Below are 25,763 nucleotides of genomic sequence, written 5' to 3'. Positions count from 1 at the left end.
TTTTCAATTAAGAAAATATGAACAAGAAAAACAGATTTATCTAACAAATTGAGTGGAAACCCATATACATATTGTTTTGCAACATAATGACAGCATTGTAAATACCAAAACCAGTCATGCATAATGTTGAAACAATAATGATAAAGGCCACAATAAAGACAAGCACTGATTTTCTTCCTTTCTGGAATACGAAATGCATCAATATCTGACCAACCATACCAGCACTAAAATCAATTAATATTACAAAACATTACAATTTCTACTTACAATAATCCAAAAACGAAATACCATACTAAAGTAGCAATAAATTATTATGATAATAAATGAATAAATATTAATTATGCACACAATAATACTTACGACCATAATCAAATGGAACAGTTCCCAAAATAACGAACTGAATGGATGAAATTGAGGATGTGAACAACATCATGAATGAAGCAGTAGCTGCTGCAACAAGTGGATCCAATCCTAGATAGAGAAGCATTGGTGATTTAATCATTCCACCTCCAACACCAAGCATACCAGCAATTACTCCTGAAAGAGCAGAAAAAACTGGATAGAGAATTACAGTTCCAACACTCCAGTGAGGATCTCCAGCTACGAATCTGTATCCATGGCTAACGAGTGCTGATCTTTCTTTGTGTTTTCTAACAAGATAGACACCAACCATATATGAAACAGCAATCATTATTGGAAACATGGCAGCAAATAAGACCCAATGCCAAACAGAACAGTGATCAATGTGGAAAACACTTGGAGCACCATGGCCACCTCTGACAATTGTCAAAATAAATACAATAACCCAACATAAAACCAAAACGAAAAGCTTTGTGAATGGAGTGGATTTTTCATTGTGTAAGACTTTTCTGGCAATTTGTTTCTTTTCCTCCTTTTCAATATTTTCCTGTTCCATTTGTTCCAATTCATCTTCTCCTAATAGGGAAGTTTCCAATACATTTTCATTGTTGGTATTTTTTGGTCTGTCAAATGTTTCGTCTTCGTCATCTGAAATAATAGTATCATTATTTACTCCATTATCTGTAATTTGATGATAGTTTGCAGATGAACCATTGTTTGAACCAACTAATTTGGCTGCACTTTCGGCCCTCCACATTCTACCAGCTCTGACAAATGTTGTCAAACTGACAATTGTCAAAATAATAGCACTCAACAAGACAATGAGCCAATTAGGAGTCATACTATTCAATAAAACACCAACCAAGACACCCACCAATGAAGTAGGTTGAAGTAAAAGTGCCACATCATAATTAATAAGTGGTCTATCAGCGTGTGGATGTCTCTTCAATGAAAGAGCAATGAAATTTGAAATGGCTATTTCACACACAATCATTATCATCATAAATATTCGCACAACTCAACTCGAATACAAATCATTCAAACACTGTACTTACAAGCACCAAAAATCATTGTCTTTGAAATACCAACAGCCATTTGAGGAGGAAATTGACCTGCAGTTTCCATCAATGGAACAATCAAACCACCTCCACCAATTCCAGCCATTGTTGACAAGACACTTCCGAGGAATGAAATCACAGTTGCAATAGCATCCAAATATGAAAATTGTGGAAATAAATCCTTATGATAACAAACACCTCCATGGATAGGAGCTCTCGGATCGGTGATCAAACTTGGATATAAATCCTGCAACTGATCTGCCAATATTGATCTTCTACATTGTCTCATTGATCCAAATACTGTTGAACATTGTGTTGTATTGGCACAGAAGGAACACTTTCCAATACTTGTATCACAAATTAATTCTTCACCACAATCACGAAGATACGTCTCCGATGTACAATTGGCATTCCAAAAACGTTTAGAAAAGGTCAAGGAATGAACAACATTTGCCTCTGAAAGTAATTGGAGAAGTATTATGAGAAGGAGGAGACAAATTGTTGTTGTTCTTGTTGGAAGGAATTTGCCACGTTGATGATGACGATGAATTTGTTCCTGATGTTGTTTATAGTAGGATCTTCTTCCCGCAACAGCAGCAGTAGCAGCACTACTGATGGAAGATGATGCTGAGAAGATTCCAAACATTTTTTATTGATGATGATTTTGTTAGTTGTTGGTAATGAAATTATAATAATTTGTGTGCAGTGATGATTGGAGACAGTTGATGACGTTTGGAAAAGAGAGAAGAGTATTTTCTAATGTATGAATATTGTATTTCAGAGAGTGATAATTGTTAAATTAATACAATATATTCGTTTGTACATGATACTGTTATCGTAATTGCTGTAATTGGTCATTGGATGAATATAAATTTTCAATGAATGGGCGAATGACATTGTGTCCAATTTCATCCAAGAATGTGCTCAATACTGAATCATCAAGATATAAGGTAGAGGGGTCTAGAAGGAGTGGAGAATCAGGTAAGGATAGTGTGGCACTTTTGGCCCTATTGAAAATTAAAGAGACATTCAATTTGTCTACCGAGCTTTTCTTTAATTTTCTATTGCTGATGAGACGAGGTGAAACTCTTGGGGATGCATTGGTGCTGACCGAGGAAAGATCATCGGTGGAGGAATATTCGTACAGTGGTGTGAATTTGAGGAGGTATCTTTCAGGAGGTTCAGGATCGTCTGTTATGGTGAGAATACTATCAACTTTTATCATTCCTTCCATGTTGTCGAGAGAATCACTGGAAATAGTGCTGTTTCCTTTGATTTTTTCAATCTTGTCACTAATGTAATCCTCAATGGCTTGAAGTTCAAGAAGGAAGGTTGGATGGACAGAAATGGTGGGCTTTTGAGATCTCATAAATTCCAATGAGTATGACAATTTCCATCCAATATTAATCATCATGTAGAGGCAAATGATAGTTACTGATCTAGATCTACCTTCTTGGCAGTGAATCAAGATGTTTTCATTGTTTTTCAATGATTGATTAATGAAGAGGACACTTTCCTTCATTTGTTCTGCGGTAAAGTAACAGTGCTTTGGATCAAAATCATCAAGAAGAAGATGGAGATAGGAAATCTTTGGGGTTTGAGAGGTGGAAATTCCAGTCTTGGAAAAGCTCTCTGATCTTGAGAGAGTTTGAGAGCTATTTTGGACTGGCTTTGTTGGAGAGTCCTCTGAGAGAAATTTGTTGGGTATTACACATTTACATTCCTTTGCACAATTCAAAACCCTCTTAATGTTCAACCTCTTTGCTATGAGCACTTCTATTCCTCGTTCCTGTGTTAAAACTCTATAACTTGCCAAATAAATATTCTTGAAAATATGGGTTGGTAATTGAAATTCAACAAAATCGAAAGAAGTAATGGAGAAGGGATATTTAGCTTCGAAATGAGTGAAATTAAGACCATGTGGGAGTGAGTATAGATTATAGGACTTCCCCTCCAATTGTAAAACTCTAAGGAGCCATTTGGCTCTGTGTTCATCTCTCGAGCTACCAGCCATTACAACAACATTTGACATTTTCCTCCAAGCAAATCTGGCTTTGTACAAATCCTTCTCAATGCATGTGTTAGATGTTTCAATCATGTGAATTATACTAGCTACATTTTCCTTGTTCAAATCATCAATTGGTATATGATCAATGATATGATCTGGTAAATAGAAATGAATTGACCATTGGACATGTTGAGAAATTCCGAGTGAAGAAGTTCTTGGACTCATTAGTGGACTGGCCACTGGAGTGTTGTAACCTGATTTAGGGCTACCCATAATACCTTTAAATTTTTGGTCTGGAGAGATAGAGCTAATATTGAGGAGTGGCACCTTTGTACCGAGGGGAGTACCTGGTGAAATTATTGGTTGAGTGGGTGGAGTAGCTGAACTTCTTGATCGAGGCCTCATTTGATCGAATATAAGTTCACTTTCAATTTGGGAAGAAAGGATGCTACTCATTTCTGATACAGAAAAACTATTGTGACTATTGTGTTGGGGACCAATGGTTGGGCTAACTTTTGAAATGTAGTCCTTCTCAGAAGATCTGACATCTATCAAAATTAGAGGAAGAACCCTATCTGTAATACTCGGTTGAAGAACCATCATGTTGTAAATGGTTTTCAATGCAATTCTCTTTATCTTAGTCTCGTTGAGAGGTAGTGGTGGAATTTGTCTACTCTTTCTCTTCTTTTCCTGAAGCTGGTGTTGAATTGTTGATGTTATTTCATCATCAGATGAAGAAGTGTAGATATTTCCTGTTGATTTTTCTCTTTTCACTTTTGGTGGAATCAATTTGGTGGTAGTAGGATAGGATACAGAAGAAGAGGAAATTGACATTGTATTTTCCTGTTTTGATAGTTGAGTTGTTGAAATCTTTTCTGTTTCACTGGGAGAAGATAAGAGTTCCGAACTATTAGTTTCATGCACATTATTTGGTGAAGCACTTCTCGGTGATGGTTTTTTGAAAAAGCTCAAAACATCAGAATTTGAAAAACTCTTCATTCGTTTTGTCAAAAATTCGACTGGATGATGTTTTTTCGTTTTGTTATTATTCGATGCATTTCCATCATCATCCGCAATATAATCATCCATATTTTGTTCAAGACTCGATTCTATCGAGAGATGTGATGATGTATGAGGTGACAATCTATTCGGATCAACCACAATATTTCCACTATTATTATTACTATTATTCACACAAGGTGTTCCCTCCAATTTTCCAATAACTATTGTTGTTGTATTATTATCAGATGATACAGAAGAAGAAGAAGCAACAACACAATCATCTTTATCGGAAGGAGAAATTATTACTTGTTGTTGTTGTTCATTCCGAAGATTTTTGTTGTTATTATCGAGTTGTTTTTCCATCACCACATCATCACTTTGAATGATGGAATTGTTGTTCATCGAGGGCGAGATTTTTGTTATATTTTTTTTTAAATTTGAAAATGCAAAATTTGGCGCCTTATTTCTAAAACTAGCAAGTTTCGTTTTGGTTTCTTGTTAAGGCATGTTTAAATCAATGCTTGCAAGATATTTTGTATTTTACATTAAATCTATTCGATTTCAATATTGGTGATTGTTTTGAATAATTTCGAATAATTTCTCAATCTTTTTCACAAAACTAAACTCACAGCCACTTTCCACAACACCACTTTCTAATCCCACCCCTTCCATTCAACTCTCCCAAAAACTCAGAAACCACTCTTTGCTCTCCTTCCTCTGAAATAAGCACCAACTCGACCTTCACCTCACTGTTCTCTACCCAAACTCTGTAAATCTTTTCAAAATCCAAAACCAAGTGAAAACCAGCATCATGAAACTCTCGTTCACCAAAAATTACTTGACCAAGAGAGGAGCCACCAGTGAAATTGATGACTCTGAGTTGGAAATTCATCGAGCTGGGAAAATCTTGCAGATCTATTAGAACATTTGACTTTTTGCCCAATTTAAAAACATGATCTTTGCCACAAGATGTGTAATTTATTTCGAAGGGAAAGGTTGTATTCATTTTTTTCTATTGATTTTTCAATTTTCTTCGGTCATAGAGCAAGTGTGTTCTCAGGTAAAACAAGAAAAATTGTGGCACAAACACCAAGCAAAAAATACACAATTTTTCTTGTTATTTTTCGTTCAAAGGTTGCCTCATTAAAATCAATCAATTTTATGGAAATACTTCTAACATGGAAGTATCAAGTTTAGTATAATAATTCAACAAGGCATCTGAAAGTTTCACGTGGTGCTTTTCTAAATCGTGAGATCTTCCAATAAATGTTTGAATACTTCTCAATAACCGAAGAGCAATCACATCACCTGACAATTGGATTTCCACTTCATCTTTGAGTTGTTGTTCAGTTTGCTTTAAAGTTTCGACCAGTAATGAATTTCCTAATTGTGAATAATCCTGATCAAAGACAAAGTACTTGCAAAAATCAGAGAACTTTTCGTTGGCCTTGTGTTGTTGCAATTCATACATCCATTCATCACTTTCTACTGATCTTTCCTTTTCAACTTCGAATACTGTTGAAATGCATCCAGAAACTGTTGCTTGACAGTTTTCATAAATTGGTGGTTCCATAAGTAATCTTTCGACTGGTCTGGAAACAAAGTATTGTCTTGTTTGAGAGTCCAAACATCCAGGGTCTGTCAAAATCTTACAATTAAGCAAGTTAGCCAGCTTACTGAGGCGCTTGGCATTTTCTAAAATACCACCAACCACACTAAATGATCTAAAACTGGCACAACCCAAATTACCAACATTGGCCTTACCAACACTCACACCAATACAGCACTTGATATTGAGTTGGGAAGTATCATTGATGGTTTGAATCAATTTAGAGAATTTCAATGCGGCATCCAAACTTTGAATGTTAATAGTCTTTTTGTTTGGTGATTCATCAGCACTCACAATGATTTGGAATTCCTCAACAGAGCTAATTGAAAAATCGGCTTGGATAGCCTTAGAAATGGTAGATAGACCAGAAACAATCTTTGAAAAGACGTGTGAAATGATAGCTGCCGAATAGGATTTGGAAAACCCAGGAAGTGTAATTCTAATCACTGCAGTCTTTTTCACATTGAGACCCATCTTGAACAAGTTGGATGCACCTGGATCTGGACAATTTCTAGAGAAACCAGAAAAGTGTGAACCAATAGCAGAGAAATTTCTACTATTCTTGGATTGCAGCTCAGTTACACTGATTTGCTTCTTTTCAAAAAGTTGAACTCGTTTGGTTTCCTCATGCTTGGCATTCTTTAGCTGGAGAAAGACGCTCTCTGGGATGAAACTCTTAATTTCATTGAGCCATGCTGTCATTTCAAAGAGATATCCATATATAATGTCTACTTCCTTGAGTTTGCTTTGTGAAATCATTACATGTTCAAGGTCCATTGTTTTGATTTTTCCAAATTCACGTTCCAGAACTTTGAATGGTCTTGTGATAATGACACCAATAGCAAAACTGATTGCCACACCAAATATTATAATGATAAATGTGACAGCTACCGAAACACCAGAACTTATATTGAGTGCTTCTTGAACTTCATCCCTTTTCAGAACCATGAACACATGCCATTGCAAGTTCAATAATTGAAATTCAAATCTCGATATGAAATAATCAACTCCCACACTGTTCATTTCAAAGTGAGCTGGGGCCATGTTCAAATCTCCGTATGTGATCGAAATCTTTTGCATCAACTTGCCAGAATCACGATCTTCCAAATCAAACATGGATACACGGGAGACCTTATCCAAAGCAGTGGTATTGATATTACCTCCAATGACTAAATCATTATCCTCTGCAACAAGTAAGTAACCTGTACCGAATAAGGTTACTTTTGAGAGGAATCTCTGAATGATATTTACAGCCAAATTGGTCTTGGCCACACCAACAACCACCTTATTACCAGTATTGAAATAAATAGAAGGATCATACAATTTTGCACAATAATACATGGTGTAACCACCCCCTGGCACGTAATAAATTGAAGAGCCAAAGACGCCCTCCATTTCTGGATGTTTTTCAAATAAACCAAAGGCGGTAATCCAATAACTTTGCTTTGTGGTGAGATAATTGCTGGTAATCTTGTACAATCCATTGATTGTGACATTGGGGCTGGTAGTATTCACACTCCATGTATTCAAAATTGGTTGTCCCTTTGGAGTTTGGTAGTAAGCTGCTACTTCATTCGGTGGAACACCAAAAGTATTGAAAGTATTCAACTCATCATCAAATACCAAACCAATACCGTATGGTTTGAAGGTCGAGTACTTTTTGTAGAGATAGGACAATGGTGGAGCTCTTCCAACAAGTCCAATGTTGTAATCGTCGGCTACTGAGTGTGTGGCTGCAATGTAAGGTCTTACTTGACCATCCATGAAGCGAATGATAGATTGTCCATAGGTGGCCATTAATTCACTCGACATGGAATTAAGAGCTTGCTGGGACATGACAAATCCAGTGAGCCAAATTAAAATAGAGCACACCAATAACAAGGAAGTCATCAGAATGATAATAAATAACCGAATAGAAATACATTGAGCACATGTAGTTTGTGTCATTTCCACTCCATTGAGTGGTTCTTCCAAATCATGATCTGGATCATAATCAGAAGATGCAATTCCTCCTCCTTCCTTTGTAAATTCAAAGCACGATGTTTGTGTGGAGAGTTGTGCTGTGGAACGAATCTTGGTTTCTGAACTTGTTGGTTGCAAATTGAATGGTTGAATTTTAGTTGGCATTGTTAAATACTATTATGTACAATTACTAGTTAGTTGTGTATAGATTAGTTTTGCTTGATTGGTTATATAATACACAAAGGTACGCCTTAATGATCTTCAAAAACACTCGAGAGAATACAGTGAATGCGTTCTTGTTGTCGTTTGTTTTTTTCTTACTATTTGTTAATAAGGATGAACAGTATTTGTTGGAGAGATGTGAATTGTGCTGTTGTACACTGGTTATTAAGGAGGCATTATCAAGTTCTCAGTTTGAGTTCAGTAAGGAAGATGCACTCTTTACAAATTGAAAAACTGCTAGTTTGACCATTGTTGCGCATGGAATATTAATTTGTATAGATCAAATACGAGGTAATTTTTGCATGAACATGTCGATGAATGGGAAGGAGACAAACTAGTGCATCTCTAAGGACACAATTAAGGAGATGCAATTTATGTGTTTAGATAAGTAGATTTGAAAACAACTTACAAATTATCAAACCTTAACAATTCAATACTTCTCCTCGGCAAGCAAAACCCCAAATTTGACAAATCAAAACACATGTGAAACTGAAGAGTCCAAATACAGAATATGTCATTCATTCACCAATCGTCGCGAAAGGTTCTTCTGATTCGAAACCAACAGACAAAAAATGCTGTCACTAGTCATGACACAGTCAAATAACTCCTCTTCATTCAATTCTTCTCAGTCATCTCCATCAACAGCATCGATGATGAATTCATCTCTGTATACCAACAAGGCGTCTGATGATTATTCTTCTACTCCTTCGTATAGTTCATCATCAAATGTTTTGATACAAAATAATTATAGTACCTCTTCCATTTCATCCTCTAATTCAATAGTCCAACAACCAACAACAAATTCTGCACTTTTACATCAGGAACCAACAATATCAAATTCTGTTATTAGTACTAGTCCACAATTGTCATCATTGCCATCATCCGATATTACAGTATTGAATGCTTCTTCACAGGCGAATACAAGTAATAATGGTACATGTACAACAATAGTATTGAATGAATGTTTGAATGATGGTTCTCAATGTGGTGATGGTGATGGGCTTGTGAATGAAAAGAGTGGTGATGCAATTATTTCTAGTGAAGGTCAACAGCAACAACACCTACCAGTAGTACCACATGAAGGTGAAGTGGGTTTGGCTCCAATTGAACCAACACTTCACCTATCATTTTGTGAAATGTTACACAAGCACAATTACTCTATACGAATGAGTATGAGGATGCTCATGATTTTGGACTTGGCTAACAAACTGGTAGTTCTTGTCAATTCAAAAAATCTGTCTCAAATCAAAGAGTTCATTAGAAAAGATGTAAAGAATTATGGTATTGCACTATATGGACATGTTGGAGGTGGTCAAAAGCTCATCAGAGAAGTAATTAATTATGTTGGATCAAAGAGAACGAAACGAAAATTCATGCCATTAACCACTGCTTGTATCATTGGTTGTTTGAGTACGGTCAAGTTTCTAATGAAAAATGGAGCCAATCAATATCAAAAGTGTCTGGATGAGTTACCTGTTGAAACTGCTCAACGTTATGGTCATAAGGAGATTGTGAGGTTTCTACGTGATTTTAGTTTGGATACCTGTCATAAGAATAGGAAAATTAGAAAGCATTTCAAGCATTCCTTAAATGAGCAATGTGGATTAATGTCTAATTGTTTTCATGATGTAACATTTTCGTTCACGAATTAAAAATCTAACTGTATTTACACTTAATTTAATAGATCTCTACAAAATATCACATTTCGTGGCTGAGCTTGGTGTGTCATTTCTTATTGGTGTTGGGTTGCTGCTTGCTACTGGTGGCACTGGATCAGTAACACTCAAATCAATGCCATAATGTTCAAATTGGGTTTGTAATTGGTTTGCCATATTATTCATTCTATTCTTTTTACATAGATAGAGTGGTGTTTCACCATTCTTATTCTTTGTATTAAAATTCAAATAGTACATTTTTTCTTTCAATTGCTTTTTACCCAAAGTATTATCCCACAAGGTTTGTAATTTAGCTAATTGTCCAAACATACACAAGCTGTGAAGTATTGTATTTCCATCACTATCTGGAAAATTGAATGAAACTCCATACTCTAAAAGCAGATCGAAATAAGTAAGTGAGGATGAGGAAATACATTTAAATAGAGCATTTCTTCCATCGAGTCGGTTATTAGCAGAGAAGAGTTGGGAGAGTTCTTTAGCAGCATGATCCTTATCCTCAAGTGCTGTAAGGTATTTGACAAAGAATCGAACTGTTTCATAGTTTGTAAATAGGATAGCCAATTGAATGATATTATTACCACGAACATCCTTTATCAAACTATCAAGACCAAATGGTGTATGCACCTCCAAGAAATCAATAATTGTACTAAAGAAACTATGAATATTCTCTCTAGTTCTGGAAGATGTAAATTCGTGTTGAATCAATTCTAGTCTGTTTTTCCTCAAATTGAATTCCTTACACAGGTAATCAATATAAAATTCGCCCAAGTTTGTTTCATTATTGGTTAATTCTCTAGGTAAGGGTTCAAAAACAATATCTGGAAACATTAAAAGAACCGATTCCCATACAGGTGATTTGTTTCTGAAAACTAAGCAGAATATATTCTTGAGTGAGGGGAAACATTTCACAAATGGAATCAACCCATATCCATTATTTGGATATTTAGCATCGTTATTATAACCGTTCGATTTGGATACAATTTTGATCTTTTCAATTTTTCCAATATTTGTTGACTTCTGAATATCTGTCATGAATCCTGTATGGTCACCCAAGTCTAAAGTACAATCCAAAAAGCTCTCCACTTGAAAATATATTTCTCTCAGTGTTACAACTTGACCTTGAGACATGCTTGAAAAACTACATGGTATTTGTACCTTGAAATCACATTCAATGAGTTTCAATTCTTTCAAATCTCCTTTCCAATCTACAAAAATTAAATACATGATCACATTCGAAAATTCCATATTCTTCAAAACCAGACGATCCAACTTTTTGAATTTATGTAGGATATCCCTAAAGAACAAGACCCAATCTTTATGTGCTGGTCTAACTTGTTTCAATAATTTCGACAAAGTATTCGGAATATTGTTTGATGACGATTTTTTCATCTGATCATTCATTTGAGCGACAGCTTCTTCATCCCAATACAATTCACTACAATCTTCTTCCATACATGATTGACACAATTGTGAATAATGTTTGCTCACTCTCTGAAGTTGAAATAAATACGGAACAGGAGGCAAGAAGGAAAGGATGAATTGAAAAACATCCAGACCAACCTTTTCCATGAACATTTTCATCTCGGATGATGGTTTTGTTGATTCCATCATGTGCAATGTTGTGGTGATCTTGTGTGATGACAATTTTTTGATCTCGCTATCCACGTAATCAAATCACAACGTTTATTGGAATCATAATTGGTTACATGTATTAAATTTTCTTTAAAGAAAACCAAAATATCAATTTTTTTTTTAATATTTGGCGCCAATTTGTATTTGAATTTTATCAATGAAAATTGCTGATGACAAGCTAAGCTAGTTTCTAGCCTTCTTAACTAAGTTGCTGACCAAAATTAGTGTGCTCCATTGACTGACTTTAAAAATGATATTTTAGTCATTCACTCTTTCATATTTCAATTTTTAATTGATGTTTGTATGTTGGTTGGATTACTTTTAATGAAGACGAAAATAATAAATGGCGAATAACTTCTCGCCTCAATTATTTCAAAGTCCAAGAGCACATTCAAAGCGATGACTTTTGACAGATTGCATTTAAAGTTCCCTTTCAAAAAAATAGTTCATCACTCTCAATGCAAAAAAATGTCCAAAACTAAACGTAAATTTTCCCTTCCATCATTCAAGAGTCGAACCACCAAACAAGATGTCCAAGAATTTCTCATTCCAAGCTCTACCAACACTTCTCCCGCCATTCCAACTTCTCCCTCGCTTGGAAATTTACAGCAACGAAAAAATACAAACAACAACGCTGCTTCCAGTAGTAGTAATAATAATGAAAGTCTCGTCAGTTTTGGAAGGACAACTTCGGCTGGGAATCGATTGATGGGTCACTCCTCTGCTTCTCCAGCATCCTCTTCGTCATCATCAGACGAGGGGATTAAGAGTGCTAATTATTTGCTTGTTCCGAATAGTGGTATAATGGATGAAGGCTCATCGTCATCTTCTGGAAGTACTTCGCCAAGAAATATTCCATTCAACAATAAGAAATCAAAAACTCCTCCAACAATGTCTCCACCATCATCTCCGAGAAGTAACTTGTTGCAATGGCTCTCTGGAAGGAAGGCCAATGAAGTGCCAAAAGATTCCGACCTCAAGATTGCCTTGTTTGGATGTGAAGGAAGTGGAAAGAGTACTCTATTCAAACAATGCGAAAAGATTATTGGAGGAAAATATGCTGAGAAGGCTGTTAATCTTTCAGCCACATTCATACAACAAAATTTGGTGGAAGTATTGAGAGCTCTCTTTGAAGGAATACTCAAAGAACAGGAATCAAATGGTGATGTTGCTCTCGATTGGGCAACTTGTCAGAAAATGAAAAATTTCATCTCAAAGCACGCTTCTGAAAAATTAATTGGTGACAAGGTGATAGATGCTGCAACATGGTATGATATTTTACATGATTCAAGAGTTAAAGAAATTTTGGATAACATTCACGACTATAAGAATTTGAATTATTCGATTGGAAATTGTATTGAGTATTATATTTCAGAATATGAACGATTAACAAGTTCAGAATACAGAGCTACCGAGAGAGACTACATTGTATTCCAACAACGAACAACTGGAGTCATTTCTCGAATTTATACCTACAAGGACAAGTCAATAACTCTGATGGACTTAGCAGGCGTTCGTACCGAAAGGAAAAAATGGTCTGCAGTAATGAAATGCTGCCAAGCACTTGTTTATGTGGCATCTCTTTCAGAGTTTGACCTAGTTTGTTGGGAAGATATTACTACTAATAGATTTATTGAGGATTTGACAACATTTAAAGATTGGATTACGAATGAATCGATCAAGAATCAACCAGTGTTTCTCGTATTAACTAATGTTGATAGATTCAAGAAAAAGTTAGACTCACCAAATAAGGTTACAATTTTGAACTCGTTACTTTCCATAGGAAATGATAATAACAACCTAGATGCGGATTTTTACTTGACCTCAATTACTAACAAATTCAAGGAAGTGGATTTAGGAAATAGAGTTTGCGAAATCATTATAACAAATTCATTGGACACAGAAGATCTGGTACCAAAGCTCTCACAAATATTCGATAAAATTCTAGAGAAATGTAAATAAAAAGTTTATTAAGAACTACAGCTCAATTTCAAACAACGAGAAGAAAGTGGTGCATTACCACCAAACTTTTCTTCAAACTCTGTAGAATGATTATCATATGGATTTCTCAGAACATTGTAATATTCATAGAGTGGACCATAGTCAAATTCTTCAGCTGATTTGATTACCTTTTGGGCAATGTAATTTCTCAAGATGTATCTTGGATTAGTCTTGTCCATTTGAGTCTTTCTTTCCTCATCGGAGAGTGGAACAGATTCAAGTCTCTTGGTATAAATGGAGAGCCAATTCTTGAGCTCTGATACAGTTGTTTCAGATGGAGTGTGATCAGCGTGCATTCTTGTTTGAAGTAAATTATCGAGTAACTCTTGAGAAACTTCTGCTCCCTTCTTTACATTTGACAATAATCTGAAAAAGTTGGTAAAATCAGCTCTGTTCTCATTCATCCAAGCCAAAAATCCCTCAATAAGCTCCCAATCTTCATTTCTTAAATTCTCAGAATCGCCATCAAACATGTCAAAGTTGGTAACATCTTCAGAAGTGTCAATAATTGTACTGGAAGAAATCAAACCAAGTTTCTTTCTAAAATTCATCAAGTAGTAATGTTCAAAGTGTGGAGCATAAACATTCAAAACTTTGGCAAAGTATTCCTCTGGAAGGAGTGTTGGTGTGAAAGCTCTCATCAACTTTTGTAAATTCCAAAAGACAATAGCTGGTTGATTCTTGTAACGATATCTACCGTCACTATCACTGTTATTTGGTACGAAATCTTCAGAAAAATAATCAACAAATCCAAATGGACCATAATCAATAGTCAATCCTAGAATACTCATGTTATCCGTATTGAGAACTCCGTGAACAAAGCCAACAGACATCCAATCAGCACATAATTTGGCAGTTCTTCTAACAATCTCCTTTGAAAACTTTTCCTTCAATTCCAAAGTGAGATCACCATTAATCCACAAATGAGGGAAGTGATTCTTAATGACATAACGAGCCAATACTTCGATATTCTTCTTCTCTTCCAATGCCTTTTCCTTTTCATTGATAGGATGATATCTGTAATTGAAAATATCAAAGGATCCAAATCTGACAAAAGTTGGAGCAACTCTCAATACAATAGCTCCATATTCATATTTTGGATTGTTATCATAGAATTCATCTCTGAGGACTGCCTTTTCCTTACTTCTCACAAGTGAGAATGCTCTCGTTGTAGCAATTCCCAAACTGTCCATAAATTCACTACCCAAAAATTCTCTAATAGAAGATCTCAATACTGCTCTTCCATCTGCATGTCTAGAGAATGGTGTGTGACCAGCTCCCTTGAATTGCAACTCCCACAATCTCTTTGGTTTGATATAATTGTAGGAATTTCTACTATTGTTAAACTCGAAACCAGACGAATCCATATCTGTGAATGGTGTTTCAACTTGTCCCATACTAATAGCTCTTCCATCACCCAATTGACCAGCCCAATTTCCAAACTGAAAACCACCATAACAATGTGCATAATATTTAGTACTATTTACAAGATCATATCCAGATAGTATATTTACAAAATTATCCAAATCATGTTCCTTCTCCTGTTGTTTCATCAAATGTTCCACAGTAATCAAGTCATTCACTCCATTCACTCCTCTCTCATCACCACTTTCACTCGACAACAAGTCTCCATTCAAACATTCCTTTGCAACACTATTCGAAGCCATCACAAATTCAAAACGAGAATACCTGTTATAATCAATTAAATTAATAAAATCAGATGTTACTCCCTTATCAGATGTTGCAGATTTCAATATACCCACAGATGATGATGATGAAGATGACAATATATTACTTCTATTATTTCTCTCTTCATCTTGATCATCAAAGTCTTCGGAAACTTGTTGTCGAGTGGGAAGTAAACGTCCACTACTAGGATCAAAGGCATATTTAGCCTTCTCCAATGGTGTAGAATCCACATATGAATACATGGAGCCCAGCACTTGTCGAGTCTTGTTTAATTGCCCTAAGGGATCAGCAAGAGTTTCCTTGCAAAATGTATTGGCAAAGGAGAGATTTTCAAAGAGATGAGCAAAGTGCTTGGTTTTTAAATAATTACTACTAGTATTGAGCATTGTGTGATTTACTCTCTTTTAATTTACTGTTGAGTTTGTTATATCAATTATTGTTGTTGTTGTTACTTTTTTTCTAATGAATTGATGATCATGGGATTCTTTTGATGAGATTGGATTGAAGTGGAAGGACTTGCGAAGTATGGAGTTGTTGTTGATTGTCATCTTCATGAAAAAATTGAATTTGTTGGATGAAGGTGAAGGATATTATGGTAGTACTACCACCATCATCATGGAAGGATGTTCTTATTGCTTTAAGTACAGCCAAAGAAACCGCTAGACTAGCCGTTACATATTTTAAAAAAAATCATCAAAAAAAATCAACAATAGGAAGAGCATGCTATTCATCATTGAATAACCAGCAAAGAAAGTGATCCCGCTTTGAAGGGATATTAATCATCATCATTGGCAAGGAGAGAATAACCTTGCAAATTGGTAAACTTTGGTCTGGCCAAAGCAAATACTATCAAGTATTTACTTCCCTCCTCTCCAATTCTATTATTCTTCAATTGCAGCTTCCTTAGATTGTACAAGCCACGACACTCACTGAGGTATCTACAACCTTCATCTCCAATCTTATTCAGTGAAAGATTCAATCGAGTTAGTTGACCAAATGATTGCTCTTCTGTTTCTGGAGTTTGATTAATGGCATTCCGAATACTTTTCAAATCCTCGTCTGTGATTCCTGTTAATTTCAAATTCAAATCTTGCAAGTGGATGAGTTTACCTTGCAATAACTCATTCAACTGATTGCCAATACTTGAAGTTTGGCTTAAATTTAAAACTTTCAGAGATGAAAATGTAGGAGAATTGAAATTGTAAAGTGGTGTAAAACCAGAGTGAGCATAACATTGAAAATTTAAAAGTTTACAATTTGCCACTGAAAGTTCGTGTAATAGGAGTGGAGAATCATTACCAGTAGAAATTTCTAATGTTGTGAGAGAGTGGAGATTGGTTGCAATTGGTTTCATGCTTGCAAATGTACAATATTTCAAGTGTAGACAGGTTATTTCATTTAAATTTCCAGAGAATAAACTTTCCAACACTCCCTCTTCCATTGTTACAAATAGTAATGAAAGGGTCTTGAGGTTTGTCAACTTTCCACTCGATAGATATTGAGCAGATTCATTGCTCATTGAAGTGGTGTGAAAATATTTCAAATTGGAAAGATTGGCAATGTGCTTGAAACATTTTGGATCAACTGTTGGTGTGTTAAAGGAAAGAGAAAGTTTCTCCAAATTCTTCAAACCATTGCACAATGTTTCAATTACCTTCTCATCACTAATGCAATATGAAATTGTTAGTGATTTTAAATTTTCCAAAACACTCAAATGTGCCAAGTGCTTTCCAATATTCTTATCCGAAATTTCCAGACTCGTTAAGTTCTTCAAGCAAGATTCATGTTTAGTGAGATGCAGTATTCCCCTCTCTTCCAATTCATAGTCTTTGAATGCCAATTCTTCCAAATTGTTCAATTTCCCATTCGTTATATATCTAGTCACAATATGACCTTGATTAAACGAGTTTCCACTCAATTCTAATTTTCTCAAACTAGTTGCATTCTCACTAAGGAATCTAATCAAACTATAATCCTCATTTCCTCCATGAAATGCCACTAAACTTTCAAGACATTTAAATGATTTCACAATATTGGAGAGATGCTTTTCTCTTTTCCATCCAAGTTTATCAAAGTTATTGATCGAAACGTGAGCTAATTGAACATTGGAAAACCACTTTTTGCATACCAATGAGCACTTTCCAGCCAAGCTCTCAACTTTCAAGTACGGAAAGATGTGTATTGTATACACTTCATCAGGAATTTGATTAATTAAATTTCGAATTTTGGGAATGTAACAATTTGCTTCGGAATTAGTCGTATTAATCATCTTCAGCAATTGATTTCTTCTTGTTTGTCTAATCAGAGTGGCAATTTCCTTCATCTGCAAATCACTCCTCTTCATGTCCAACCAAGGTAGTACCTTCTCTGATTTCTCAATTTCTCCTGTGCACTTTGTATGATAACGGCTAGGTTTATGATCATCATCATTGAAATACGACATTTTTTCCAGTTTTTATGGTTCGATTATTGATGAACTTTGAAAAGTGTATTCTATTGTAAAAGGATCATACGGAAAGTGTGAAAGCCATCCAATCTATTGGATTTGTATTGGATTTGAATCATTTTGATTGAAATATCAAATCAATTGGCTGAAAGAAGAACTTTTACTGAACAAAAATTCTTTTTTTAGACAAAATTTTTCAAAACTTACAAAAAAAAACAAAGATTTCTCATCATCAAATAATTAAATAATTAAATTTCATAATATTTTAAAATTGGGAGAAGAAATGACCGTATCAAGTACTGCTGCTGCTTCGAGTTCTTCATCATCATCATCATCAAATGGAAAACACATCGGGTGTGAGAATCCGATCATTATTAATGCAGGAAGAAGTGAATGTTCATTGACTGCACATTTAATTACCTTGTTTTTGGCAAGGGAATATCCAATGCAAAAGTTTATATTGACTTCATCATTTGAATCGGGAAATAGTAATGATGTGTTGTTTTTGGATGTTGAGGGAACTGCAAGTTTGGGAAAGTTAATTGATTGGCACTTGTTGAAAGGAAAGGTTTCTTATAGGAATTTGAAGGGATATTCTGTGAATATCATGTTGGACAATAAGAGAGAATTATCAGCTATTAATGAAAGAAAGGCCTTGATTAAAGTGAGCGATTTGAAGAGAGCAATTGTGGACTTTCTTTCACAAACAAGTCCAAATGTTGAAATGCGATTGGAATGCTTTGACGAACAAATGGAAATTAAGAATAGTCAAGACCAGAAATTGCCATCTCTCAAATATATCACCAAGGAAGGAAATCAAGAAGAAATTCTCTCACAAATGATTATTGATTGTGAGAGAAAGAGTTTCGTTCTGAGATCATTATTGAGTAGTTTTAATTCAAGCTTGTCAGTTTCTCAATCTCCATCAAATTATGCTTACATGAGATTGAATATTCCATTTGATGTGTTGAATCCATTGATGAGTGATGATGAAATTCATGTTTTCCAATCTGAGGAAGTTACCTTGATGGCAGTTCCAACCTTTGACCAAAATTCATTCTCTTCCACTGTGTTTTTCAAAATTCCAGATTTGGAGACTCATTCAAACATTCTTTCCAAGTTTTTCGTGACACAATTTCCATCAACCTATCCTCTAATTAGTGAATACATTTCAAATCAATTCACTGTTCAGAGACCTGAAATTGTTTATAATTACAAGATTGGATCTGCTTCTGTTGGAAATATTCTATTCATTGATAGTAGTGAAATTCCACTTTTTGGAGATCAAAAGTTACAAAATTGTTTTGAATTTTTACAATTATTGAGAGATGACATTGGAAAGTATGGTATCACGAGAGCAGACTCACAAATTCTCAAGTCAACCATTTCATTCAATCAAAAGGAAGAAGATGTTAATTTCATTCAATCTAAAATTACTAAATTTAAAGAGGAAAGAGAAAAGATTGTAAAATCCAAAAACTCAATCATGAAACTCTGTTGGAATGTTGCCAAGATGCCGTTCGTAGCTGTTGGAAACCACTTATTAGAAGTCTTTGGATTCAAACCATCTGATCTATCCACAGGTCAAAAATGGATGTTTAGAATTGCTTATGTCATAACAGCATTTGCGGTGAAAGGAAATATTCAAAATTATTTGGAACTTAGATCATTTACCAATGCAATGGTGAAAAAAGTGGGAGGATCAAGTACACTGTTTGCTGAGATAGTGCATCAAGGAGCTAAAGATAAGTGGAATTTATCATCACAATTGCAACGAATTGTATGGAATTCAACAGAAGTGTTAACCATTCCTCAAATTGAAGCTATTAGTGGAATTCTCAAATATTCGTTCAGTAAGAAGGAATTCCTTGATCTTTTGATTTCAAGTGGAAACATTCAAAAGATGAATGCAATGGATCTTCTCAAGATTTTCACAATGGTAGACCTTATCACTTGTAGTTCCAAACTCAAAATGATTGAAAAGTTGAAGGATTTTATTTACCTAGACTCGAAGAATGACATTAAGATCATTTTGGCTGATTTTTACTCTTCATCTGAAAAGGAACTGGCAACACAAATCCTTCAGGGATGTGTAAGAAGTAAATAATATTGTAATTTATTGAATTTTTTAAAGTATCTACCATGGCAAATTCCAATTATTTCACTAAAAAATCAAGAATTATCAAAGTACATAGAGAAAGCAGTGATCTCACATGAAATTTGATTTTGCATGCTTGATACCCTTAAAACTCTCAACTGAATCCAAATCATTCCGCAATGATTGTTTCTTTTGTTTGATTTCTTTTCTTTCATTAAAAGATTGTTGTCTTTCTCTTCTTTCACCTTCCTCAAGTTTAGATAAGATTCTATCAAGACTTTGAATAATTGGATGAGCAAATCTATTTTCAATTTTTCTTTTCAACATCTTCAATCCATTTCCCCTAATAGGAAACAGTGCAGATACCTCTATCTCTAGCACGTTTTTTGTTAACCAATTATAGAGTTTTTCAAATGTTATCAATTCTAAATTGGGATTATTCTTCAACCAAGGACACTCCTTAACTAACCATTCAGAAACAACTCCACTATCCAATTTTCGTTCATAATCTGAAATTGAAAATGAAAATATTTCTTCATTAATCAAACTAGCTCTCAATTTCTTCAAATCTCTAATGGCTTCACTGATAAGTTTAGAGCTTGCACCAATGTTGATAAATTGATGATCTTCTGTGAGAATCTTCAAAGATCCATGTCCATAGTAATCCAAAAGGAAACAACTTATTGGATGGTCTTCATCAGACAAAGCACTAGTAAATGGTACGTGTGCCTTATTAATTGAAATTGTATGCTTTAGAGTGGAAAAGAAATGATCTTCTGTTAGATATTTACCATCTTCATTTCCACTTAATGCAGAAAATGAAGAAATTGAGTGAGTATTTGTAGATCGACTCTTTTTCAATTCGGTAAATAGTTTGCACTCACTTTCACATTCCTTTAAAATAATTGTTGAATAATCAGAAAGTGGAAGGGTTTCATCTTTCAATTTTTCACTCAAACAATAGGCAATAGCATAATTGGAATAAATTCCCAATGTTTCATTATTGAATTCAACATTTTTCTCAATCATTTTCCTATAAATATTGGACATGTTTTTCGTAAAGTCAGTGTCCAACGTATTTTGCGACATGTGTTTGCCAACTCTATATCTGGCAAAGAGCAAAGTAAAAATGGTTAAAATAATCTTATCAAATTCGTGTTCCCTAATCTTGTTAATATCCAACATTTCAAAAATTCGAGTTTGTAAAAAGTGTGCCATTAAAAAGTTGAAAGGTTCTCTATAATGGAGATGTCCAATTAATCCACTCAATTGAAGAGGATTACATTTCTTATTAAGGAACATTGCTTGTCTCAAAAATTCTGTATGGAATCTGATAAAGTATGACATTTGTGATTGTGTTGCAATCATTGTATTTTCATTAATGGAAAATAATGGTTTTTCTAATACTCTTTGGAATGCATCTTGGAATGGATTTTTTTCACCAGATTTTAAATCCTGTTCAGCTTGATTAAGAGATGTAAACATTTTAAGAATGAAGCTTGGTTTTAAGCCAACTGTTCCATTGATGGAAATAGGTTCTGACAGTAAATATCTTCTAATTCTTGGTTTACTCAGTCCATATAGAATAACTTTACCTTTCTGATCTATTCCTCTTCTTCCAACTCTTCCACAACATTGTTTAAAAAGTGAATTGGTTAAATAAATGGAACTTCCAGCCATAACTACTGTTTTACAAGGAAGATGAATACCAAGAGCTAGAGTGGAGGTTGTAAATATGAGTGGTAATTTCTTCTCTCTAAAGAGTCTTTCAATTTCAATTAAATAGCCATCGTTCATACCAGCATAGTGAGCTCCAATTCCATGAGATAGTGCATCAATATAATACCTATTGATAGTCTTTTCGCTATCATTATCATCAATATTTAGTCTCAAAATATCAGCTCTCGGACAATCTTCCTCATTTTCATATAAATAGACATTTCTATGCAGTAAGGTTCTAACCATAAGATCAATCATCCTCCTATCTAAAATGAATACTATGGAGGGAAGCATCTTTTCCTTCTTCATTTTGATGATCAAGTGTATCATATCATCTACAAATTCAACTGGCTTAATATTTTCGTCTGCGTATGACATTTGTAATGAGCTCACTACAGTGGAAAGTACTTTGTGTTTGGTTGGATGATTCACTAGGTAGATCATTAATTGTTTATAGCCAAGCTTGTACTGAATGTGATCATTCCAAGTTATGCATGACAATTGGTTATTGCGATTCAATAAATGATAGCCAACATGAGTTTCGATTATTTCCTTCATCTCATCGGATTGATCTATTTCCAATAGCATTCTCTTTAATTGGAAACATTCATCTATTGTCATCATTCTACATTTTTGTATTTCCTTTTCATTTAGATATTTTGGATTAAATAATTCACATGGATGTGAATGAGAAATTTCTGTTCCATTAAAGTTATGATATTCTAATGGATTGAACCTTTTATAATCAGGTTCATAAATTAAATGTACATTATCTCTCGATCCATGAGTCATCCATTTTGCAAATTTTTCAGAATTACCCAAAGTAGCAGATAATCCAATGACAGGACAATCTAATAATTGAATACAATGTTCATAGTATTCACCTTGATCATCACTTGTTATACAATGTATTTCATCAAGGACAAGATATTTAATTCTCTTTCTCCACTCAAGAACCTTTGGAGCTGAGCTCATTAAATAAATCTCCAACATTGCAGGTACTATGACAAGTAATTGAGAATTAAATACATCCAATCTTGTATTTGCTGTAGCCATACCAGCTGTGGCCATATTATTTTGATTCTTTTTCAATCTTGATTGGATTTCACAATAAACTTGATTGACTAATGCCTTATTTGGCACAACAAATAATACTACACCATTCTCACTTTCTCTTAACACCTTTTCAATCAAATAAAATACAATAAATGTTTTACCATTTGAAGTTGGCACTGAGACTAACACAGATTCATCTCTATTTACATAAGAAATAAGTTGATTTTGCCAATCATCAGGTGTAAATGTTAAACTCTCTCTCAATTTGATATTTACATTCACTTTCTTGATTTCATGTGAAATTTCTTCTCTAGATTTAGTTGAGGAGTCTTTTTTAAGTTTCTCTATTAGAAGAACCTTTTCTTGAACTAGTTCATTTAAAATTTGGTTATGTTTCTTCTTTGTAAATCTTTCTAATGGAGGTGTTGTTGGTGCTGTTTTTTCAAAATGATATAAAAATAAATAATTTGGATCAATAATATCCTCCTCGTGTTTGGAAATTTTCTTTGGACTAATTTCATTTTCAATTAATTGTGCCGTTTGACAAAATCCAAACATTCTGGCAGAGGTGGCAAGATTTTCCAATTCTTTGGCAATTTCCTTCTCAGTGAAATAGAGACATAGACTGTTTAGTTCCATCAAGTATGAATAAATAAATCTTATCCAACTATTAACGTGGTACAATCTGTACATGGCTTTTTGCTCTTCCAATTCGTTCAATGAAATTTTAGATGTGGGACCCTCTACTGTTCTTTGTAATAATTTAGATTCTATAGGTTTTCTTGATTTTGGAAGTTGATATTTGAAGGAATCTAATAATTGAATGTACAATTTCTTGCCAAAAACCATTGTGGTGTTATTCTTTGGACTGTATTTGCCCATAATAGGTATAAATTGTTGAATATTTTCCTGGATAGTAAGTGAAATTGATACTAATTCTGAAATTGAAAAGGTTTCTTCTTCGTCTTCTTTTTTCTTAACAAGACTTTCTTGTTTTCTAATAATTTCCTTAATGGCATTCAGTGGTTTCTGTGATTTTTCATAATTTTCAGAAACTATTTTCATAATATTCTTTTCATTGACATGCTCAGTGAATTTTAAATCTTTTGGTACTTGTTCAGTTGCTATTTCTTTGCACTTATTCACTTTCTTAAATAATTCAACCATTCCGTTCAACTTTTCTCTTGTTTTGTCAACTGTTGAATACTTGTTCCTTTCTAAATGTTCTGCAGTGTCTGTTATCAATCTTGTGGAGTGAAAGTGATAAATATCATAAAATAAAGGTTTTTTAAAGGAATCTTCTTGGATCACTGAGCTAGATTGTAAATTACAGAATGTGTTAATGAAATTATTTTTAACTTCTAATACTGTGCATCTGTTTTTGCTATTACTGTAGTCGTAGGCATAATTTCTAATGTAAGGGCTGACAATAGATGAAAATTCAAAGTCAGAGTCAAAATCGAATGACACTCTTTCTTTCAACAATAGTACTATCTTATTCAAGCTATCTTTTACAGGCTGTGGTGATAATTCACATATAATCTCTATCCATTGATTTAGTGTAAATGGATTGTTTGGTTTGAAATTCAAAATCAGCCAATGAATCAATCTACAATCCAATAAATCACATGAAATATCTTGGAAATTATCAATTTCAAATAGTACCATAGAGCAATACTTGTATAACTCTTGCATGAATTGTGTCAATTCATTGATTGTCTCTTTCAAATTACAATGTCTAGCTTCAATTGGTAGGTAATCCAACAAGACAACTGAATAAATCATTGAAATACCATAAAACAAGCTTTCCATAACTTTGTCTTGTTTACAATTTTCAATAAATAATAGGAAAGAGCTTAAAAATACCTCAAGTCTTGTAAAATTACTATGTAATTGTAATTCATTAACTTGTTTCATAACATTTTCTAATTGGTGAAATTCTCTAATCTTCAAAGTGCTAGAAATTGAAGAATTTTGTAAAAATTTTGACAAATTGTCTAGCTCTGGCTCTACAGACCTAACCCATGATAGGTAAGCACTTGAATAAACATCACCTAGTACAGATTTAGCACCTTCTTCAACATTTGTTACAATATAGGAAATATTAGACATCAAATTCAAATAAGCATTTGTGTAATTGCAATCACTTGAAATAACTGCAGATGGATTGGCTTGTCTGATATATTCCTCCCACTCTTTTGATAATAATGAATCAAACAAGTAACATGGAAAGGTACAATACTTTTTCAAATGATTGAAAACTATCATTCTCGCAACAAAAAAGCTGAAATTGCCATCCATAATAATTGAATTCTTAAAACAAATTAGATCAAAATTCACATTTCTGGACTTTAGAAGTGAGAGCATCTTTTCACATAACCATACAAGATGCAACCATTGTCCACCGTGCTCTTTCCAATCCAATCCATTACTCTTTTTTAAAGCCATTGAAATAAGAGCGTCTACATTAATTACAATGAAATCTGCAGCTCCAACTCCATCTATCAAATCCAAATGTTCGTATCTTGATTTTGTTTTCCATTTACTAACAAGACTCTTTGCACTCATTTCGATATGACTGTCGATGGCCTCTTGTTTTGAATGTGAAATTGCACCAACAAGTTGATCCTTCTTGAAAATTTCAACTTGCACTTGATCAAAATCTAGTGAAGGTGGAAGAAAGGCCAATTTAACATCACTCAATCGAATAGCATAGTGCTGTCCTTTCTCAAGTTGATTGCATGCATTCACATCCAATGCATTGAATGTACATGAAGAATTTTTAAGAGTTGAACCTTTCGAATACTGCAAACAATCTCGCAACTTGTTAGTATGTACAAAGTGAGGAGGTTGTTGTTCTTGTGAAACATGTTGTCCGATCTTCCATCCTTTCAATTTAATAACAAGATCATCAAGTAGAATTGGCTCTGAACCAACTTGTAATACTAATAGAGCATTACCTTCATGGGGCTTGCCAAAAGTCATCTTTCTAATATGATCACAAATTATTGATTGCTTCTTTGATGAATTTGAGGTCCTAATGAAGAGAACAATGGAGGGTTTTGTTGTTTGGGTTGACATGTTTTTTTTCTGTGTGGTTTTTTTCGTTAGAAACTTCGTTGTGATTAGAAAGAAGCAAGGAAGGTTGGGAATTCACAACCCCAAAAAAGTATTTTGGTTTATCAATCCCATCATTAATAGATTTTCATCATACCACCAAATACA

The 25,763-nt window shown here is 34.1% G+C and overlaps 8 protein-coding genes across 8 annotated transcripts; 1 reads left to right on the top strand and 7 right to left on the bottom strand.

Annotated features, from left to right (window-relative positions):
• Nucleotides 1-21: 21 nt before the first annotated feature.
• On the bottom strand, nt 22-2,064 carry NAEGRDRAFT_81115 (uncharacterized protein; the record flags this gene model as incomplete). The annotated part of the gene is made up of 4 exons (XM_002672674.1): nt 22-224; nt 268-292; nt 361-1,335; nt 1,416-2,064. The coding sequence occupies 4 exons, from the start codon at nt 2,062-2,064 to the stop codon at nt 41-43; spliced, it is 1,833 nt and encodes a 610-aa protein (XP_002672720.1). The 3' UTR covers nt 22-40.
• A 186-nt stretch (nt 2,065-2,250) lies between these two features.
• Nucleotides 2,251-4,830, bottom strand: NAEGRDRAFT_51998 (uncharacterized protein; the record flags this gene model as incomplete). Its single annotated transcript, XM_002672673.1, has 1 exon — nt 2,251-4,830. One exon carries the CDS (start codon nt 4,828-4,830, stop codon nt 2,251-2,253), a length of 2,580 nt encoding a protein of 859 aa, XP_002672719.1.
• Nucleotides 4,831-5,587: 757 nt separating this feature from the next.
• Nucleotides 5,588-8,164, bottom strand: NAEGRDRAFT_72087 (uncharacterized protein; the record flags this gene model as incomplete). Its single annotated transcript, XM_002672672.1, has 1 exon — nt 5,588-8,164. One exon carries the CDS (start codon nt 8,162-8,164, stop codon nt 5,588-5,590), a length of 2,577 nt encoding a protein of 858 aa, XP_002672718.1.
• Nucleotides 8,165-9,909: 1,745 nt separating this feature from the next.
• On the bottom strand, nt 9,910-11,505 carry NAEGRDRAFT_51996 (uncharacterized protein; the record flags this gene model as incomplete). The annotated part of the gene is made up of 1 exon (XM_002672671.1): nt 9,910-11,505. One exon carries the CDS (start codon nt 11,503-11,505, stop codon nt 9,910-9,912), a length of 1,596 nt encoding a protein of 531 aa, XP_002672717.1.
• Nucleotides 11,506-13,473: 1,968 nt separating this feature from the next.
• NAEGRDRAFT_81114 (UPF0061 domain-containing protein) lies at nt 13,474-15,667 on the bottom strand. Its single transcript, XM_002672670.1, has one exon. It carries the CDS (start codon nt 15,603-15,605, stop codon nt 13,500-13,502), a length of 2,106 nt encoding a protein of 701 aa, XP_002672716.1. The 5' UTR covers nt 15,606-15,667; the 3' UTR covers nt 13,474-13,499.
• A 327-nt stretch (nt 15,668-15,994) lies between these two features.
• Nucleotides 15,995-17,662, bottom strand: NAEGRDRAFT_72084 (uncharacterized protein; the record flags this gene model as incomplete). The annotated part of the gene is made up of 1 exon (XM_002672669.1): nt 15,995-17,662. One exon carries the CDS (start codon nt 17,660-17,662, stop codon nt 15,995-15,997), a length of 1,668 nt encoding a protein of 555 aa, XP_002672715.1.
• A 286-nt stretch (nt 17,663-17,948) lies between these two features.
• On the top strand, nt 17,949-19,772 carry NAEGRDRAFT_51994 (uncharacterized protein; the record flags this gene model as incomplete). Its single annotated transcript, XM_002672748.1, has 1 exon — nt 17,949-19,772. One exon carries the CDS (start codon nt 17,949-17,951, stop codon nt 19,770-19,772), a length of 1,824 nt encoding a protein of 607 aa, XP_002672794.1.
• Nucleotides 19,773-19,874: 102 nt separating this feature from the next.
• Nucleotides 19,875-25,619, bottom strand: NAEGRDRAFT_72082 (uncharacterized protein; the record flags this gene model as incomplete). Its single annotated transcript, XM_002672668.1, has 1 exon — nt 19,875-25,619. One exon carries the CDS (start codon nt 25,617-25,619, stop codon nt 19,875-19,877), a length of 5,745 nt encoding a protein of 1,914 aa, XP_002672714.1.
• Between the last annotated feature and the right edge of the window lie 144 nt (nt 25,620-25,763).

This window comes from Naegleria gruberi (assembly GCF_000004985.1).
Source record: "Naegleria gruberi genomic scaffold NAEGRscaffold_51, whole genome shotgun sequence".
NCBI classification, from domain to species: domain Eukaryota; phylum Heterolobosea; class Eutetramitea; order Acrasida; family Naegleriidae; genus Naegleria; species Naegleria gruberi.
This window is presented reverse-complemented; position numbering and strand designations above follow the sequence as displayed.

Bases quoted from the DNA above. Each gene is read 5' to 3' on its own strand.
- NAEGRDRAFT_81114 (XM_002672670.1), bottom strand. From the start codon at position 15,605: ATGCTCAATACTAGTAGTAATTATTTAAAAACCAAGCACTTTGCTCAT.